The 19,773-nt window shown below is 45.5% G+C and overlaps 1 protein-coding gene across 2 annotated transcripts in view; it reads right to left on the bottom strand.

The window, feature by feature from the left end:
- LOC112139696 (CST complex subunit CTC1) overlaps positions 1-19,773 on the bottom strand; it is a 61,440-nt gene that overhangs the window by 24,667 nt on the left and 17,000 nt on the right. The window contains exons 13-18 of one of the 2 annotated variants that reach the window (XM_024262519.2): positions 14,158-14,272; positions 12,397-12,820; positions 10,896-10,979; positions 9,512-9,649; positions 9,241-9,284; positions 8,626-8,717 (exon numbers count right to left, since the gene is read on the bottom strand). In XM_024262519.2, the coding sequence (XP_024118287.1) occupies positions 8,626-8,717; positions 9,241-9,284; positions 9,512-9,649; positions 10,896-10,979; positions 12,397-12,820; positions 14,158-14,272 (897 nt within the window). The remainder of the gene's footprint in view (positions 1-8,625; positions 8,718-9,240; positions 9,285-9,511; positions 9,650-10,895; positions 10,980-12,396; positions 12,821-14,157; positions 14,273-19,773) is intronic. The other variant, XM_024262520.2, reaches the window with a different exon arrangement.

The raw sequence follows: 19,773 nt of genomic DNA, 5'->3' as shown, positions 1-19,773 counted from the left end.
GGGCCATCAAAAAGGCATCAGCATCCATGCTCTCAATTAGGTCGAGGTGTAAACAACTTGTTGTCATGCACTTGAAAATCAGTCCCCAACGCTTCTCTGTACGCCGGCCCACCTTAATGAGATAAGGGCCAAAGCAGTCGACCCCAGTTGACCAGAAAGGTGGCTTGTAGAGGCGGAGTCTTGCTGGGGGCAGGTCTGCCATTTGAGGGACCACAGGAGCTGCACACCATCTTTGACATTTGATGCACTGGTGCTGGTGTTGTTTTATGGACTCTCTTCCCCGGAGGATCCAGTATCTTCTCCTTATCTCTGCGAAGACTCGTTCAGGGCCGGGATGAAGCAGTTCACTGTCATATTTCTGAATGAGCAGTTTTGTGACCTGATGTTTGGGATCAAGGATGATAGGATGTATCATGTCAGGGTCAAGATCTTCAGCTCTGCGTAGTCTTCCTCCTACTCTTACTAAAGCAACAGCTTTGTCATACTCTGGAGCAAGCATGAGGAGGCGACTTTGCTTGGAGATGGGCTTACCAGCAGCGAGTTTTTCGACTTCTTCAGGGAAAGACTCAATCTGGGATTGTTGTAAAACATGTAGCTCTGCTGCTTGGACATCAGCTGCTGTCATGTTGTGATTCTCTTGGCTATTGGCCGCCCCGTGAAGACTCTCATGAGTGATCTTAAGCAACTCATCCCAGTCTTTTATGTCAGATATGGGTGTCTTGCTTGCAGAGCAGATGGTGGCTCCACAGAATGTTGTTTTGCGGAGCTCATCATTATCCACTTCTTGGGAAGTTTCCCACTGCGGCACAGGCCAGGAATCTGGATGTTGATAGAGAAAAGATGGACCTTGGCTCCACCTATGTGGCTGGCTTAACTCGAGTAACGTTTTACCGCGAGTAAGGTCGTCCGCTGGGTTGTCTTTAGTGCAGACGTATCTCCAAGTTGAGCCTTCAGTGAGTTCTTGAATCTCAGCAATTCGTGTTCCCACAAAGACTTTGTAACGGCAGGATTCAGATTTGAGCCATGTCAAGACTGTCATTGAATCGCTCCACAAAGTGATTTGCTGGGGGGATAATGACAGTTCAGTCATCACAACTTTAGCCAGTTGAGCTCCAGCTAAAGCTGCACACAGTTCAAGACGTGGCATGGACAGCTGTTTGCGTGGGCTCACTCGTGATCGAGCCATGACAAAGGCAACATAGACATCACCTTGGTTTCCTTCAGTGCGGATGTATGCCACTGCTCCATAGGCCCTTTCAGAAGCATCACAGAAAATGTGAGCTGCTCTTCTGACTTCCTTGGAATCAGCTTCTGAGGGAATGTAGCATCTGGGAATTTCAACCTGAGGAAGATGGATTAGTTCGCTTTCCCATTGTATCCAGACATTCAGCAAAGTTTCTGGTCGGATTGGTTCATCCCAGCCAACTCCCACTCTCCACAGATTCTGAATGAGGATCTTGGCTCTGGTAGTGAATGGAATGAGGTATCCAATGGGGTCGTACTGGGTTGCCATCACCTTGTAAACGTTCCTTAGAGTTGGCTGAGAATATTAGACTGGTCTGTGATGGTAACCAAGGCAATCAGTAAGACAATTCCAGCGGAGGCCTAAGGCTGGTTCTTCCGGATCTTGACGATCCTTTGAAAGCCACAGTTCAGTACTTGCTGCTTTTGCTTCCTCTGGGAGATGTTCAACGACGGCTGGATTGTTGCTAGCCCACTGCCTTATGTCAAATCCTCCAGCTGAGAGCAACTTGCGCATCCGGTTGATTATGTCCTTAGCTTCATCAGCACTTGTGACGCTGATTAAACAGTTGTCGACATAGAAGGCAGTTTCCACAAGGTTTTGAATATCCTCATGATCTTTGTTGTTGTCCGTCACATGCTTCTGAAGGGCGTATGTGGCACAACAAGGGCTGCATGTTGTTCCAAATGGCAAGACCTGCCACTCATACACTTGTGGTTCTTCTTCTCTCTTCAGACCTCTCCAAAGAAATCTGAGAAGGGGCTTGTCCTCTGGTAGCAAGCGGACTTGATGAAACATCGCTTTGATGTCACCACTTATTGCCACACTATGTTCTCGGAACCGAAGAAGTACACCGAGGAGAGTAGGACCCAGTGTTGGACCAGGCAGGAGTTGGCTGTTGAGGCTCTGTCCGTGGTGCTGATAGGAACAGTTGTAAACAATCCGAGCCTTACCATTGTGGTGAACAATGTGGTGAAGCAGGTACCAGGATACCATGGAGCTGTCTACTTCTTCAGAAGACAGAGGTTTAGCGTATCCCAACTGTTCCAGTTTCTGTATTTCTTTACAGTAGGTCTGAGCAACAGCAGTATCTTTAGCTAAGCAGCGCTCTGTGCTTCTTAGTTGTGGAAGAAGTGAATGCTTTGGGGCCCACAGTGTGGGGCTCCCCTTGCGTCGGAGGAGTGGAGTGGCGTACCTTGTTACTCCATCCACAGCTACTTTGACGGTGCGCTGCTTTAACAGATCCAGTGCCTGCTGGTCCTCTTTGGAGCGTGTGGCAGTTTTTGTGTTGACATAGGGGTTTATGTCAACTTCCCACAGACGTTCAACATGTTGTTGAAGTTCAGAGTTGGGAGACATGATGAAATAACAGTGTGTTTGCTCACCGGAAGGATTCAGGTTGGCTGGACCTCGCAGTGCCCATCCAAGAGCAGTACACACAGCTAGGGGGCTCCCTGGAGGGCCGGCTCGGACCGGTTGGTTTGGAGGAAGCAGATGTGGGAAGTCTGAGCCGATGAGCATAAATGGTTGAACTTTGTCGACCAGCGGGAGAGGAAGACCTTGTAGATAGGTGTATCTTTTTACAAGGGACTTGATGGGATAGCTATACTCAGACAGGCTCAGTTCGTCTGCAGTGAAGGCGTGATGAATGCTGTATCTTTGTTCAGGGGCTTGAGCCGGTGAGATGTCAAATGAGACTGCAGCTCCTTGAAGATGAATCACTTCATGGCGTACAGTACGCAGAGGCAATGTTTCTGGCTCTTTAGTTAAATGGAGCTGTTGGACTGCTGAAGGAAGGATGAGAGTCCTCTCAGATCCATCGTCGAGGATAGCAAATCCATCCACTGATTTCTCAGCATTGTGCAGGCGTACCTTCACTAGTTTTAGCATCACCTTCTGTGGTCGATTTGGGCGATCAACATAGATGTTACTGGGAGTAGCAGAAACCATTAGCACTTTCTTTGCGTCTTGGTGACAAGCTTCATGGAGCACAGTAAGGTGTTGTTGCTTGCACACTTGGCAGGGCTTCTTAAGAGTACATGTCTCTGGTGTGTGGTTCCTACCACACCTCCAACAGCCTCGGTCTTTAATCCACGTGGAGATTTCTGCTTGACTGAGTACTTTGAATTTGGGGCACAGGCTGAGGTAATGTTCCCGGGTATTGCAGTATGGGCAGTATGGCTTCAGATTAGCTTTAGCCTTGGGAAACTTTGTGCTGCGCTCAGGCTCTGGAGTAGCCTTAGCATAGTTCTCTGTGTTATAAAACACATTGGATGTGTGACCCTGTGGTTTTCTTTGGCTCTTCATGGGTTTAGGTTGGTCTTGGGACATTAGAGCTGATCTGGATGAAATTCGCTTTGCTTGAGATTTTAACTGAAGCCAAGCAGAGAAGTCAGGGAGTGTGTAGGTCTGATCAGAGCCCGTCCTTAAAATGCCTTGGTTTAAGCTGTACTCCACAAACCCATCTCGATAGTTAGTAGGCAGTTTGCTCAGAAGTCTGTCGACATGAGACCCACATCGCAGCTCGTAGCCATTCTCACCTTCAAGGGATTGAAGCATGCCCACTAAACTCTGGATTGACAGAGCAAAGTTGTCAAATGCCTCAGGGTCTCCAGCCCTTACAGGAGGTGAGTTTAAGATGGCACCCAGCTCGCTCTGCACCAGCTGACGTGGTTGTCCATATTTATCTTGAAGGGCCTGTAAGGCTGAAGTATATGGCCTTGGGTCATGCATGTAGGCTTGAGCTAGCTTGTAGGCACTTGGCAGCTTCAGATGGTCAAGGAGAACTTGATATTTGAACTGCTCTGTGAGGTGGGTATGCGTGTCGAGTAAATTATCCAAAGCCATCTTGAGCAAAGCAAAATCTGATTCCTTCCCTGAGGTGAAGTGAGGTAGAGCAGGTTTAGGAAGGCCGTAGCTTGCAACTAGGAGCTCTAAGAGGTCTGTGCTTGGAGCAGCCTTGTAAAATGGGTGCGGTTCTGTTGCCATATGTGGCAAAGGAGGCCTTGCGGGGGAGGGGTAACGCTGTGTACTGGCAGCCTTCATCACTGGCTGTGGAGGTGGTACATGTGTAGACACATGATTGTCCAGGGGTTGACTGTAGCTGGTAGGTTGATAATGGAATGGATTCATATACAGGCTAGTGGATGAGGGCAGAACATTTGTAATGAAAGCATCCACAGTTGGTCTTGGAGGAGTCTGTGAAGGTGGGTTAAGAGCTGCAGGTGGAGAAGCCATGGTGAGGTGAGAAGGCTGGGGTTGTTTGAGCCCCACCAGAGTAGCAGGTGCTCTCACCTGTGAAGCAGGCTGTACTTTTACAGATGGGTGAGTAGTGGAGGCAGATGGATGAATGGCTGAACCAGAAACCGGTGGTGGAGCATAGGTAGCTGAAGTAGAGTGGAACAGCTCATGTGCACCTTGTAGTTTGATTGGTGTAGACAGCTCTTTAGTTGAGGACCTTGGGTTGTACTCACATTCACTGAGAGCTCTGGAAGAAGGCAGGTTTTTACTTCCTTCTTCCTTCAGGAATGATGTGATCAGAGCAGCTTGAGCCAGTTCCATCTCCTTTTCCTTTAACTTCCGTTGCAGAATTTGGTTCCTGGTTATAGCTTCTTTGCTCTTGTAGGCCAACTCTGCTTTCTCCTCCAGCATACGTCTTTACTGTTCTTGTACTCTGAGAAGCTCCTCTTTCTCATTGAGAGCATCTCTTGCTGCTTTATCAAGAAGATTACACTGTTCATCCACAAGCACCTGTTCCTCAATCTGCCTCTGCACCTCTGCTAGCTCCATGCGCTTTACCTGCTCCTCCAACATGGCTGTCTGTAGTCCAGAGAGACTTCCTCTACTGGATCTTGGAGTCGTTATGACAGCGCTGTTCTGAGAGTTTGGTTTGCTGCGACGGGAAGACACAGAGGATTTACTTGACCTTGTTTCCCCATGTGGTGGCAGTGAGAGCTGCTCTGGGTCGGTGACTCCATGAGTGGAAGCTGTTGCTCCAGGTTCTTCAGCTCTCCTGGGAAAATAACCAACTTCGAAATTTTGAAGATATGCTGGTAACTGTCTCTCCCGCTGGAGTCTAGGACGCACTGCTGAATCTGCAGATGGTTGTTCTGACTCCATTTAGTCTCCAGAAAGCTATAGATCCGGCTCGAAGGACCATGTGACAGAGTGGGAACACTCTAGAGGGGAATGCCGGTCTTATAGCCCCCTTCGACTGAGCTCCGGTCAGAGAGAAGGGCACGGAGATCCGAGTTTCCAGCGAACTTTTTAATTCCAAGAGTTGAATGGATACATGTATGTGTGTTTGGCGTGTGGTCTACATAGAAACAAATACAGAATAATAGTGTTATAGTACACAGAGAAGTAAATAATTTAATCATTAACAATATCTACCTGGGATATTTAAATAAGATTTAACCAATAAACCATAAATAAACAGAAAGTAAGGGATGCAAATGGTTAAACAAGCCTTTGTTATTATTCCAAACAGATTTACCAGTCTCATCAGTCTGTCAGGATGCTGAACTCCTTCCAAACTCCCCAACCACGTACCCTCCGCCTGGCCCCTCCCCCCACATGAATCGTAATCCCTGCACTACTTATCACTTTGAACCCCCATCTATTGTACATTTGTAAATTTACATTTATTGCCTTCTGTATATTTTATTGGTTAATGTTGTAAATTGTCTTCTCTGGGAGAGATTCATTGTATGTCAGCACATATGAAGGATCGACAATAAAGTTAACATGGACTTGACTGATCTGTATCAATGTTTACTGGTGGAAAATGTGCAGGAGTCCCGTCTGTCACCATAGACATTAATGATGTCAATAGATTTTTTTACTTTGTTTCTCCTAAACAAAATCAGAATATTTTCATTAAAAATTACATTTTGTCCAGATTGTTTTCATTACAGAAGATCAGTCATAGATCACAGTTGGTATTGATTAATGTGGGTGATTTTTTTTCCTGATGATAATAGTCTGAGTAGTGAACAGGTCTACCAGAAAATGATTCGAACAACAGCGAAGAGGATTTTTGACACTGAAAATGATGACTCTTTCAAAAGAAAAACATTCACAGCCAGTTGGCTTGACAAATTTATCAAACACCATCAGCTGTCGGTTTGCAGGAAGACAACGCTGGCTCAGAAGGATCCAGAACAGCTGATTGACAAGCTAGTCTCCTTTGTGACCTGGGTTTCCAGAAAGCGAACTGGAGATAGAATTAAAGACGGCGACATCATCGCCATGGATGAGACGTCTGCTTGGTTCGACATGCCTGGATCTACAACAGTCGAACCGACCGGCAGCAGGAGTGTCACCATAAAAACTTCCCGTCCCAAAAAATCTCATTTCACCGTGAAGTTGGCAGCATAAGCAGACGGCACGAAATTGAAGCCGTTTATTGTGTTTCGGGGCTCAAAGCGGGAAGTGGAAGACTACAGGATGTCCAAGAGGGTTTGGTGGTGACCTCGGTAAATGGATGAATCAGGAATTAAGTCATGTGGTGTCAGAAAGTTTGGAGTGCAAGAAAGTTCTGAAAAGAATCAGTTAATTTTCCTGTAGCTGCTTTCTGTGATGAGTTCCATTATATCACAATACTTAGTGAATTTGTTGGACTGATAAATGCTTTTGTGGGAGAGTTAGACTGGAGCAGATCAGCGTCTACAGCATTTTTGATGAGAAATCGTTCCTGTTATATCACCAGTTTCTTGATGCTAATGGTAGACTATTACCTTACTGTTCTGAACATTTAAATAAATCTGGGAATAGTCTTGAAATGTTCATCCAGTGTTGTCTATATTTTGTGTTGGAGTTTGAACCCATTAACCATCCATTCTGTGTGTGATTGAATAAATACGGGCCGGCTGACACATTTCTGGAATAAACGTCAGAGCTACTATTGGAAGATATACGGTATGTAAAAATGTTATTTTATGTATTATTACCTGATTGCTTAAAATTAACCATTTCATTCATTCAAATGTTGATATTTATTACCCCAAAGTATAACCCTTGTACTATTCTAGGTATGTTTACACTGGGAGTGGGTCATCTGGACCCTCAAGACGGCGTGCTGAACTTTTGTTTTCAATGATTATTTTATCTTCTCTGGTGTCTGTGGCAGACAGGAAATCATGTCCAACGTTGTCACAGGAGGAATCACACATTAATGTGAGAGTCATCTGGACTCCAAAAGAGAGCATGATGGTTAAGGTAATATGTATGTTTGTGTGTACCTGAGTGTGTATCTGAGTGTGTACCTGAGTGTGTACCTGAGTGTGTATCTGAGTGTGTATCCGAGTGTGTATCCGAGTGTGTACCTGAGTGTGTACCTGAGTGTGTATCCGAGTGTGTATCCGAGTGTGTACCTGAGTGTGTACCTGAGTGTGTACCTGAGTGTGTACCTGAGTGTGTATCCGAGTGTGTATCCGAGTGTGTATCCGAGTGTGTATCCGAGTGTGTACCTGAGTGTGTACCTGAGTGTGTACCTGAGTGTGTACCTGAGTGTGTATCTGAGTGTGTATCCGAGTGTGTATCCGAGTGTGTATCCGAGTGTGTACCTGAGTGTGTACCTGAGTGTGTACCTGAGTGTGTACCTGAGTGTGTATCTGAGTGTGTATCCGAGTGTGTATCCGAGTGTGTATCCGAGTGTGTACCTGAGTGTGTACCTGAGTGTGTACCTGAGTGTGTACCTGAGTGTGTATCTGAGTGTGTACCCGAGTGTGTACCTGAGTGTGTATCTGAGTGTGTATCCGAGTGTGTATCCGAGTGTGTATCCGAGTGTGTACCTGAGTGTGTACCTGAGTGTGTACCTGAGTGTGTACCTGAGTGTGTATCTGAGTGTGTACCCGAGTGTGTACCTGAGTGTGTATCTGAGTGTGTATCCGAGTGTGTATCCGAGTGTGTATCCGAGTGTGTACCTGAGTGTGTACCTGAGTGTGTACCTGAGTGTGTACCTGAGTGTGTATCTGAGTGTGTACCTGAGTGTGTACCTGAGTGTGTACCTGAGTGTGTACCTGAGTGTGTACCTGAGTGTGTACCTGAGTGTGTACCTGAGTGTGTACCTGAGTGTGTACCTGAGTGTGTACCAGAGTGTGTACCTGAGTGTATACCTGAGTGTATACCTGAGTGTGTACCTGAGTGTGTACCTGAGTGTGTACCTGGGTGTGTACCTGTGTGTATAAGTGAGTGTGTACCTGTGTGTATAAGTGGGGGTGTACCTGAGTGTGTACCTGAGTGTATACCTGAGTGTATACCTGAGTGCATACCTGAGTGTGTACCTGAGTGTGTAAGTGAGTGTGTACCTGAGTGTATACCTGGGTGTGTACCTGTGTGTATAAGTGAGTGTGTACCTGTGTGTATAAGTGGGGGTGTACCTGAGTGTGTACCTGTGTTTCCAGGCTCTGTATTCCCATCATCCACACTGATCCTTTCAGTGATCTGACCCTGAAAACAAACCAGCTCTGATCTGGAACACAAACATAAATAAACAAACACAAACATCAGTTCTTCAATAACTGTTCTGGACTACAGGATGGTGATAATAAAACATGTTAAAGGGTTTCCTACCATGAAAGTTCTACTTTTTGAGGTTTTAGATGCCTTATACTGTTCATTCCTCACTATAAAGAACCCAAAAGCAGTATTTTGATCCGTTCATGTATTTAAGAGTAATCCTCTAAAAACCTGCACTGTCTGCAGTAGCCCCTCCCATACCCACGAAAACAAGCGGTTGGAAACGTGCTGATGTAACATCGATGTGAACAGCCTCAGAGATTGAGTTGTTTTACTTTCAGGTAGGAAAAGGAGCTGCAGAAATAACTAAATATTAATAAATAAATAAATAAAAATAATTACATGAAATGCATAAATATTTCATAAATTATGTGTTTTTTAGTGTTTCAAAGATAATATCTGATCATATTAATGGGTATAGTTTACCTTTAAAGACATAAAAATATTATGGTATGACCCTTTAAGGAACAGCTCACCTGTTGTCCATGACCTGACTGACAGACAGCACGGGGGGCGTGGCCTGAAATGACCAACAGGTGAGAGAGATCAGAGCACTGGTTTAAAGACAGATTCCTCCTACACACAGGTGTGAAGGTCATCACCTGTTTGGACACATAACAGACCCCACCCCCCCAACACCTCAAGAGTGAAACATCAGTGACTGTGGTTCCAGGACCAGCTGAGAACCATCAGCTGTTAGCTGAGACAATAACCAGGTTCAGGTCCTCATGAAGGTGAGTGTGTCACCTGTAGACAGGAGGGCAGCAGCAGGGGGCGTGGCAGAGTGTGGAACCTCCAATCAGATCCAACCTGAAGGATGGAGTCTGAGAGAAGCTCCGCCCTGTTGTTCCCTGAGGCTTCATGGGAACTGAGTTCAAAGGGAACCTGTCAGACAGCAGAGGACCAATCAGAGTCAGAGATTTTAGAGACAAACACCTGGAAAGGTGAGTTACAGACCTGAAGGTTCTTGAAGTTTAACTCTTTAACATCAGAGTTTACATTTCTAGTCAATCATAACTATTCAACCATTAAGGTAATGAACGTCATTCTATTAGATTCTGAAGCAGATCAACATTGTTCTGCATCACTTCCTGTTAGTCATGAGTTATTTATGACTGTAAATCTGATAAGATGCTCTAATGTCAGAATCAGCTGATTCATGTAGATCCAGTAATCGGTTGAGGAGTTTTGGATTGTCCAGGAGAGTTATTTATGTTTTACAGGTGACAGCTCTGATGTCAAAGTGTATAGTAAATACACTTTAGTAAACAGCGTGTACTTCTACTGTGTTTTAGATCCACATTTAAGAATGAACATTCACACACTGATGGTGGATCCACTGATGATCTCTAGAACCTTCAACCTGAGGTGATTCAGGTTCAGAGTCCTACCCAAGGACACTTCAACACATGGTAATACGGGAATCAAACCCACAACCTTCCAATCAGAGGTCGACCGCCTGTTTATACTTCACAGTGATTAACCATCCCATAATAGTCGTATCTACAACCACAGTCTCGTTCATACTGATGCTGGCTGGGTTTGATCATGACTGTAAGAACTGTGATGAACTCTGAGTGAGTTTATACTCTGTGTGTTTGTCACAGGTAGACATCCAGCTCAGGTACAGCAGGTACAGAGGAAGAGCTGTTCACATTCACCAAACAGTGGGGAATACAAAGGTGAAACAACGACAAATTAAAAAAAAACTAAAAAAAAGATAAAATATGAGAGATTTAAGACATTTACTAGTAACTTGCTCTGTTTCAATCAAGCTGCATGCTCTCTCTCTCTCTCTCTCTGTGTGAATCTCAGAACTTCTTAACTTCTTCAGTTTGTTTTTACCATTTTCAGTGTTAAATAAACTTTTTTAACAGTTTTCTGTATATTCGTGATCTCTAATCCCTGAGATGAATTCTAGATAAATGAGGTGATTGGACCTCAGGTGTAACATTTCATTGGTTGGTGAATCACCAGCAGGTATCACATCCTGCTGCGTCTGATGACACATCACTATGAAATATAAACTAGCTTCACCTCTGAACCACGGCTGACCAGTTTAGAATCCAGGTGTCCAACCTGCAGGTAACAGTTAGCCCCGCCCCTCATGACTGAATCACAGGTGTTGTACCTGAACCATCAGGACTCTGTAGAGGCGTCCAGACTGGAGGACAGGAAACCATCGAGAACACACACCTGAGAACTGCAGCTGCACCTGCACACACAGGTGTTCATGCACACACAGAGGTCTGGGGCCCGTTTCAAGAAGCAGGTTTTGTTGGAACTCTGAGTTCGTGAACTCCAAATTCGGCAAAACTCTGAGTTTTCGGTTCCAGAAAGAGGGATAACTCAAACCCGGGAAAGTGGGCGAAACCAAGCCCGTTCCAAGAAGCAGGTTAAGCTGAACTCAGAATCAATCACTATGGTAACTGAGTCTGTGAACGAAACCTGGTCGGTAGCAGGTTTTCTTCAGGAATCTTAGAGTTCTCTGCGGTCTCCGCCCCTTTTTAAAGTGAAAGATGTTCAAATATGAGTTCCTCATGAACATTTAGAGAACATTCACGTTAGAGACGTCACGTTTCCACCACTCAGAAACCAGAATGACATGTTCATTCATAGAGGATCATGTAGAGAGGAGGCTGATTAATCCAGAGGAAATGTTATTTACGTCGGTGGAGGATTTGGAGGACACGAGTCGACTGACTGCAGTTTCCTGATTCATTTTTATTTCAGCGATATTATAAATAGTGAGTTTTTCCTGGGACTCGCTATTAAAAAATACAGTTTTCTTTTCCTTATTTTAAACCCTTAACAAAAGGAACGATTGAATTTCACACACTGGGAAATCATCTAAACTCATCTACCGTCCATCACTTGCGTCACACATTAGCTCGGTCGTCAGCAACGCTGCTTCCCACCGCGGAGATTGCGAGTTCGATTCCCGGTTGCAGAATTTATTTTTACGCTTAAAAGAATTCGGCGAATATTTTTTAAGTCTTGAGAATTAAAATTAAATAAATGCTTTTTTGACATATGCAGCTACAGTTTCTTTTTTAGCGTGCAGTGATATCTGTGTGTGTAGGTGGGGGGGGGGTTACCAAAACTGGTCATTCATGCGATCACGGAGATTACTGGTTAAACTAGTAACAGATCAAAAACCATTCCTTAACAAGAGACAAAATAACCTTCCTGACATTATTTATTCATTATTAGAAATGATTCAAATAACTGCAGATATTTTCTCTCTGTTCTACCGCTGCAGCTGTGTTGCTTTTCTTGATGAAAATGTTCTCCTATAGTCGCATTTGCTTGAAGGAACTTATCAATTTCCGTCGCCGGAAGTACGTAACTCAGCTGTTTGCTCCCGTTGCCATGGTGAATCGTGCTGTCTTTGCTCCATTGATCAGGGCTTTTAATGGTCGCGACGCTCACACCTGGTTCTGGTTCTGACAACTTCAAGTTGATTGATTCAAACATTTTCAGCTGTTCTGGAACCGAAAACCCTGAGTTTGAGTATTTTGAGTCCAGTGACTCTAAGTTCAGGTTCAAACTCTAAATTTGTTGAACCTGCTTCTTGAAACAGGCCCAAGGACAGGTGCATCATGGGAACACTTCATCACACAATCACTAACTTTATGCTCTCTGCCTGGCTCCACCTCCTCCTCTGTCAATGGTTTGTTCTTTGGGTCCCGCCTCCAGCTGACCACTGGACCAATCACAGCAGCTCTGAGTGAGAAGCAGAGCTGAAGCTCCGCCCCCTCTGTGTTCTTCCAGACCAAACCTCCTTTCTGCTCCACTCTGATGACCATGGAAACACAGGACTGTGAGGCTCCACCCACAGAGACTGCTGTCATGACATCAGAGGAGGAGGAGTCTGAAGAATCATCATTTCCCTCCCTCCTCTTCCTCTTCCATCTCTGCTCCTCCTTTGGATGGTCTTCATGTTCATCTGTGACATCATCTGCAGGCTCCTCCCCCTTCTGCTTCAGGTAAGTAACCATGGTGACAGACGGGCTGAGGATGATGAGGTGGTCCAGAGAAAACTGCAGGTAAACCCTGGAACACACAATAAGAGAGTTAAACCCAACAGAACCAGGATCGTTCAGTGAAGTTCTGCAGCTTCAGAACATGTTGGACCGAGGTTCTGGAATGAAATGAAAAAACTTTATTTGTTAGGGAAGGTTCTCATCCATCTTCATCCATGTGCAGCTCCACCTTCTGATCCAGGTAGACCTAAATCCTGCAGATCCTCCAGAGATCAGAACAGTTCAGATTGTTCAGGAAACAGAAACATGTCTGACTTTTTAAAGATTTATTTATTTGTTTGTTTGTGTATTAGTGTGTGTTGAAGACGTGTGACCAGGTGAGGCTGTGCATCATCATCATCATCATCATCCTCACCTGCTATTATATATTTAAATCATATTAATCATTAATGATCTAGATCAGAGTATTCTGTCTTCTTCCTGTTGAATATCAGTGTACAGTGAGGACATACAGTACAGAGTTCTGCTTTATTCAAATATTTATACATTATCCTCATTGTATTACATATCACTTTCCATATAACAGTTACTGTATTTCATGTTTGTTTATTCACAGTTTAAACCTGACATTGAACTAAAAGACATTAGCTGAGACAGTATCTCTGCCACACAGCAGAGGGCACTCATGAGTTCATGTTTGTTCTTCAGTTGTTGTAGTTCACTTTCAGCTTATCCCTTTCGGGGTCGCCACAGCCTAACAGCACCCACTGTTTGGCATCAGTGATTTGTCAGAGTTTTTACGCCGGATGCCCTTCCTGACACAACCCTGTACTTGAGGGGCACAGGGACCCAGTTAGGCAGCAGCATCAAGGGTCTAAGGACCCAATCTGAATAAATAAAGTTTAGTAAGAGTCTGTTATTTTGTGTTTGGCTCTGACTACAAACATGATGGACTGATATAATACTGTGTCTGAGCTCTAGGAGTTTGTTCAAATCAATCCAAACATGAAAACCTGAAAAAGCTGAGCTTTAGAACTTCAGAGTTTTAAAAATCTCTAAATGTTTTTAAGACTGATAGAAATCAATGACGTTTATGGTAAATTCATGGAGATTATTGTCTCAGACATGGACAGACTTCATTTACTAGTAAAGCTTAGAGAAGATGAATCCTTCTTATGTTCTGTGTCAGAATTGTGTATTTTTCCACTCATCATCCACAGAGTAGATTCCACCAATGAGCTTCCTCTCCTCTAGTTACCCATCTACACCTTTAATGAACTGAATGATTGTTTTACCTCAAACTCTCATGTTTCTGTTGTTCTTCTGGTTTCTCTAAACTGTATCGTAGTGTCAGAGAGAATACATGAATCTGATCATCATCAGAGGTTCAGGTGATCCAGTCTGTACCTGGAATCTCTGAAGGTGATGAAGTTCTCCTGATCCAGATGATCCACTGAAGGGAACTCTGACTGCAGGAAGCGCTCTGTGACCATGGAGAACTGCAGGACACACACCAGACAACCTGAACAAACACACAATCAGAGTCAGGACAGGTGTGAAAGAGAACCATCACAGGTACACCTGCAGGTGAGAGAAGCTGACATAATCTAGAATCAGGATCTAAAATCAGGATTCTGAAGATTTTAGATCTCTATTCACTGTTAAAGTAAGGATGTACAGGATGATCAGAGGATCAGAGGATGGAGAAACAAGTAACATCATCTGTATCTGAAAGGATCATTCTGAAATCTTCTGGTCGTTTCTCCTCTATCTAATCTCTGCATCATCCTTTTTCATGTCCTCCTTCATCCATCATCCTGCTCTCTGGTCTTCCTCTCTTTCCTGGTATCTCCATCCTCTTCATCCTTTCATCATCATCATCCCTGCTCCTCTTCTCATCATATCAAACATCTCAAAGGATTCAAAGGATTTATAATGTCAGACCAGTGGACAAATTAATGTCACTGGCAGAGATTAGAACTCAGGTCCTGGGGAAAAATATAAACAAACAAATAAACAAACTAAACATATAGAACACAACAGTCACACAGAGTTCAGCAGCCTGACAGCTTCAGGGAAGAAGCTGTTTCTGAGCCTGGTGATTCTGGATCTAATGCTCCTCAGCCTCCTGCCAGATGGGAGTGGTTGGAACAGACCATGTGCCGGGTGGGTGGGGTCTTTGATTATGTTCAGACCCCTCCTCCTGCATCCTTTGATGTAGAGGTCTGTGGTGGTTTGCCGTTCTCCCCCCACAGTTCTCTGGGCGGCTTTTACCACACGCTGCAGAGCTTTCCTCTCAGCGATGGTGCAGCTGCCGTGCCACACGGTGATGCAGGTGCAGAGGACGCTCTCCACAGCAGCATGGTAGAAGTTCATCAGGGCTGAGCCTCCAAGTCCAGCCCGCCGCAGCTTCCTGAGGAAGTACAGGCGCTGGTGGACCTTCTTGACCACCTGGGAAGTGTTGGTGCTCCAGGAGAGGTCCTCGCTGATGTGCACACCCAGATACTTATAGCTGGAGACAAGCTCCACTGGGGCTCCATCGATGTGAAGGGGTGGGGTGGGGCGTCTGCTCTTCCTGAAATCCACCACCATCTCCTTGGTCTTCTTCACGTTGATGCAGAGGTTGTTCTCTCTGCACCATTGCACCAACATCTCCACCTCCTCTCGGTAGTCAGACTCATCGTTGTTACTGATGTGTCCCACTACCGCTGTGTCGTCTGCAAACTTGACTATATGGCAACTGGGGTGTCTCAGAGGTCATATGTCAGCAGAGTGAACAGGAGGGGGCTCAGCACACAGCCCTGGGGTGTGCCAGTGCTCAGGGTAAGGGTATGGGAGATGGTATTGTGGATCCTGACAGTCTGTTGTCTATTTGTCAAGAAATCCAGAACCCAGTTCCCTAGTGTGGGGCTCAGGCCAAGGGTGGAGAGTTTCTGCTGCAGGGTCTGTGGGATGATGGTGTTGAAGGCCGAGGAGAAATCCAGGAAGAGCAGGCGAATGTAGGTGTTCCTGCCCTCCAGGTGCTGAAGGGCTGTGTGGACCACAGATGAGATGGCATCATCAGTGGAGCGGTTCTTCTTGTAACCGAACTGCTGCGGGTCCACAGTGGCATCAATGTTGTTCCTGATATGGGCCATAACCAGCCTCTCAAAGCACTTCATGACTACTGGGGTCAGTGCTATGGGTCGGTAGTCATCAAGCCCCGTAACTGTGGAACCCTTTGGCACAGGAACAATGACGGATGTTTTTAGGCAGGTTGGAACAGATGCCTCAGACAAAGAGATGTTAAAAATATCTGCTAGCACCTCTGACAGCTCAGATGTACAGTCCTTCAGCACCTGCCCTGGGATGTTATCGGGGCCAGCAGCTTTGCGGGGGTTAATTCCTTTAAGGGTCCTGCTCACATCAGCCGCAGACACTTTGAGGGGCATGTCACCTGTTGGAGTGGTGAGTTTGGTGAAGGGCGGTGGTACAGCAGGATCCTCAAAGCGTGCGTAGAACCTGTTGAGTTCATCTGCCAAAGATGGCAGATGGCCGCCGTCAGTTCATTCCTTGCTGCTCTCAGTACAGATTCCTCACCGGCCCTGAATGCAGCTTTCCTGGCTTTCAGCAGAGCTCTCACCTCAGCGTTCAGCCAGGGCTTTCAATTTGGACAACAGATAACTGACTTTGTGGTAGCGACATCACTGGCACACTTGGAGATAAATCCCAGGACAGAGGAGATGTATTCCTCCAGGTTCACCTCTCCCTCATACGTAGCTGCTGCTTTGAAGACCTGCCAGTCTGTGTATTGAAAGCAGTCCTGCAGCACAAATCCTGCATCGCTGGGCCACACAGTGACAGTTCTTCTTGTGGGCTTTACCCTTCTTGGTAGGATGGTAGCAGGGAGATGTGGTCAGAGAGCCCAAGGTGGGGGCGAGGGAGAGCTCTGTATGCACCGCGGATGTTTGTGTACACACAGTCCAGTGTGTTGTCTCCTCGAGTGAGAATGGTGACATGTTGGTGAAATGGGAAGGGTGTCCGTCAGTTTCACGTGATTGAAGTCTCCTGCAACCACGTAAAACGCTTCTGGGTGCTTGACTTGCAGCGAGCTGATGACATCATGAAGCTCCTGTGTTGCAGCGTTGGCACAGGCACCCGGTGGAATGTAAACAATGGTGACGAACACAACAGTAAAGTCCCGTGGTAGGTAGTGGGGACGACATTTCACTGTCATTATCTCTACTGCCTCAGAGCAGGAGCTTCTTTCCACCCCACAGTTAGTGCACCAACCTTCATTTATGTACACACATAGTCCTCCTCATCGTGTTTTGCCTGACCGGCAGTTGCGGTCTGCTCTAAACAGCTGCAGGTTGTTCAGTTGGAAGGCGATCCAGCATGTTTTCATTTAACCAGGTTTCAGCAAAACAAAGAACGGCACAATTCTTCATCTCTGCCATACTCAGTCTAAGGCGAAGTAAATCCATTTTGTTGTCCAGTGAGTGGACATTGGCCAAAAAGAGACTTGGTATTGCTGGTCTGCTGGCCATCAACCGGACCTGTGCACCCGCCCGTTTGCCTCGTTTTTGTTTCCGGGCGCATCTCTTCCTCTTGACAGTTGGTCCCGTTGATCTGTTCCGCCATGCTGCAGACCTCAGGAGATGCAGTCTTCCAAGTGACGATTTTAAATTATTGGATATAAAACTAACTGAACTCTTCCAGATGTTCATGAGTTCAGTCGAGCTATACTTCAGACGCGAAGTGGTTCCTAAACTACCACTGAAAAGGGTTGAAAAAATGTTGGAAAAAGACTTTTTTTCCGGGAGCTAGAGAAGCCGCTGCAAAGCATTGCGCCGGCATGGCAGTGATCATCTGATTCCAGAACTTCCTCTCTGATCTTCACTATTTCCTGTTCCACATCATCCTCTTCTCCTCCGTTCTCTAACATTCTTCCTCCTTTATCAGTTCATAGTTCTCCTTCTATCTCTCCATCTGTCGTCACATTTCCCTCTCTGTCCTTCATCCTAACCTGCTGCTCATCCTCCATCTCTGCCCCGCTCTCTGAACTGCTCCTCCCCTTTTTTTCATGGAAGTACGTGCATTAATCAATCATGTGTTCATAACTTCTGTGCATCTGAATGGATGAGCTCATTTCAGCATTTCTGCAATCGTTCTAAAGATTAGAAACAGGTACAAACAGGTACGGTGTACGAGTCACCTGTTCTTGTTGGTTCTGTCCCTCAATTATCCGATCCAATTGTAAACAGAGTTTGTACATGGAATGTACAAACTCTGTGTTACAAAGGTGTTACACGCTGCCAGACTGCTTTTGGCGCTCAAGCTAATTCAGAGAATCCGGTCGATTTTTAAAATAAAAGATTTCTGTCTCAAAAAAAAAAAAAAAAGTTCTCCCACGGCCCGGTGGCAAGGGGTCCATGGACCAGTACCGGTCTGGAGCTGTGGCTGGAGATAACTACCTTCCTGTACCAGGAACCACTCTCTGACCCATCTTTTAAATGTAGTCTCGCTTTGTTTCCAATCAGACTGAACTTCGGTTCACTTTGAGATTCCACAGTCTGAATATGAAACAAACCGAGAGCGGATCAACTGAACCAAAACGGCCGCCGTACCCGTCACATGATGTAAACACGTTAAAAATGAGGCGATCGGTGAGCCACAATGTGATATTGTGTTCCCAATGTGATATATGCTCATATACATGGATATAGTTTACTCTGAAAGAAAATCATGGTATGACCCCTTTAAAGCAGCTCCAGGTTTGATAGATCATCACGACCTAAGATTTGTTTCCCCCCCCCCCACCGCCATATTAAATATTGAATTAAAAATTTCAAATTAATCTTTCAATATCTAATTGTATTAATTAGAGCAGGGGTCACCAACACGTCGCCCGCGGGCGACCTGTCGCCCGCGAGCACCACATCAGTCGCCCGCAGGCCTCTTCTAAAAATAGCACAACTCACCTGTGAGCTGCTCGAAAATTTTATTTAATTGTGATGCGATTTTTTTAAATCACACCTGCCTTCATAAAGAACTAAACTAAAAATATCTCGAAGGTATATCGTAACGACTCAACTGATATGTCAATTGTAGCAGGGACCCAGCAGGGACTCAGCAGGGACCCAAGAGGCGAGCTACTCTTTAACCGGCTGGGGAGGAGAAACGTCCGAGGTCCGAGGTCCACACATCGCACGACCCCGAACAGTCTCGGGCAACCGAAGACAAAGAAGTAAACTGCGTACTCTCACTTCCATCATCAATGCCCATTTATTTTAAAGACACATGAACAGCCAAACAGTATGAACGTCACTTCTGCTCACAGCTCCCTCACTTATGGTGAGCAATGTAACACACCCAAGATTTCCCACTTCCCATGAGTCTTAGGAGCTGAAGGCGGGGCTAAACCCCGGGTCGCCACACTATGTTCATTATTTCTGAAGCCAAAAACGGCCTGTCCCACTATTTTTATTTTTTTTTTATCGTTTTCTCCTTAACGAGATAATCAATAATCGCATTTCCATTAACTCTGAAATATCGCAAATTGGAATTTGGATAATAAATTATCCGAATGGAAACACCACAGTTTCAAAAAACTGGCATTTTTTGAAAAAAGAAATAGCGCTTACAGGAGGAAATAGACATTTTTCGCAAAGCGGAAACACTTTTTTCTAAATAAATGCGCTTCTCGGTATGAAGTGTCTGATCTGAGCGCTGCACAGCCGGCGCACCGAGACGTCCTGGAGCGTCAAAGCGCTTTATAAATTGCGGGTCATACAGAATCGCGCAGCAGCTCCTCCTCCTTTCCTCATCGCTTCATCTACAGACGCACTTTTGCAGCTTGGAGCCTGAAGTCTCGTGAGCGCGAGCGCCGTGACAGAAACTTGAATTTATGCTGTGGTGTTTTCAGACAGAAAAAGGTCCAGATGCTTATTTGCTGCTTTTTCCTTTAACCTCTGAACAGACTCCTCCCTCTTCTGAGTCGAGCTGCGCTGCACGTGCGCCCCAGACAGAGCTGTGACGTCA

The sequence above is a fragment of the Oryzias melastigma genome, unplaced genomic scaffold (assembly GCF_002922805.2).
Source record: "Oryzias melastigma strain HK-1 unplaced genomic scaffold, ASM292280v2 sc00342, whole genome shotgun sequence".
In the NCBI taxonomy this organism is placed as follows: Eukaryota; Metazoa; Chordata; class Actinopteri; order Beloniformes; family Adrianichthyidae; genus Oryzias; species Oryzias melastigma.
The sequence above is the reverse complement of the archived record's forward strand: the minus strand, read 5'-3'. Positions and strand labels throughout refer to the sequence as shown.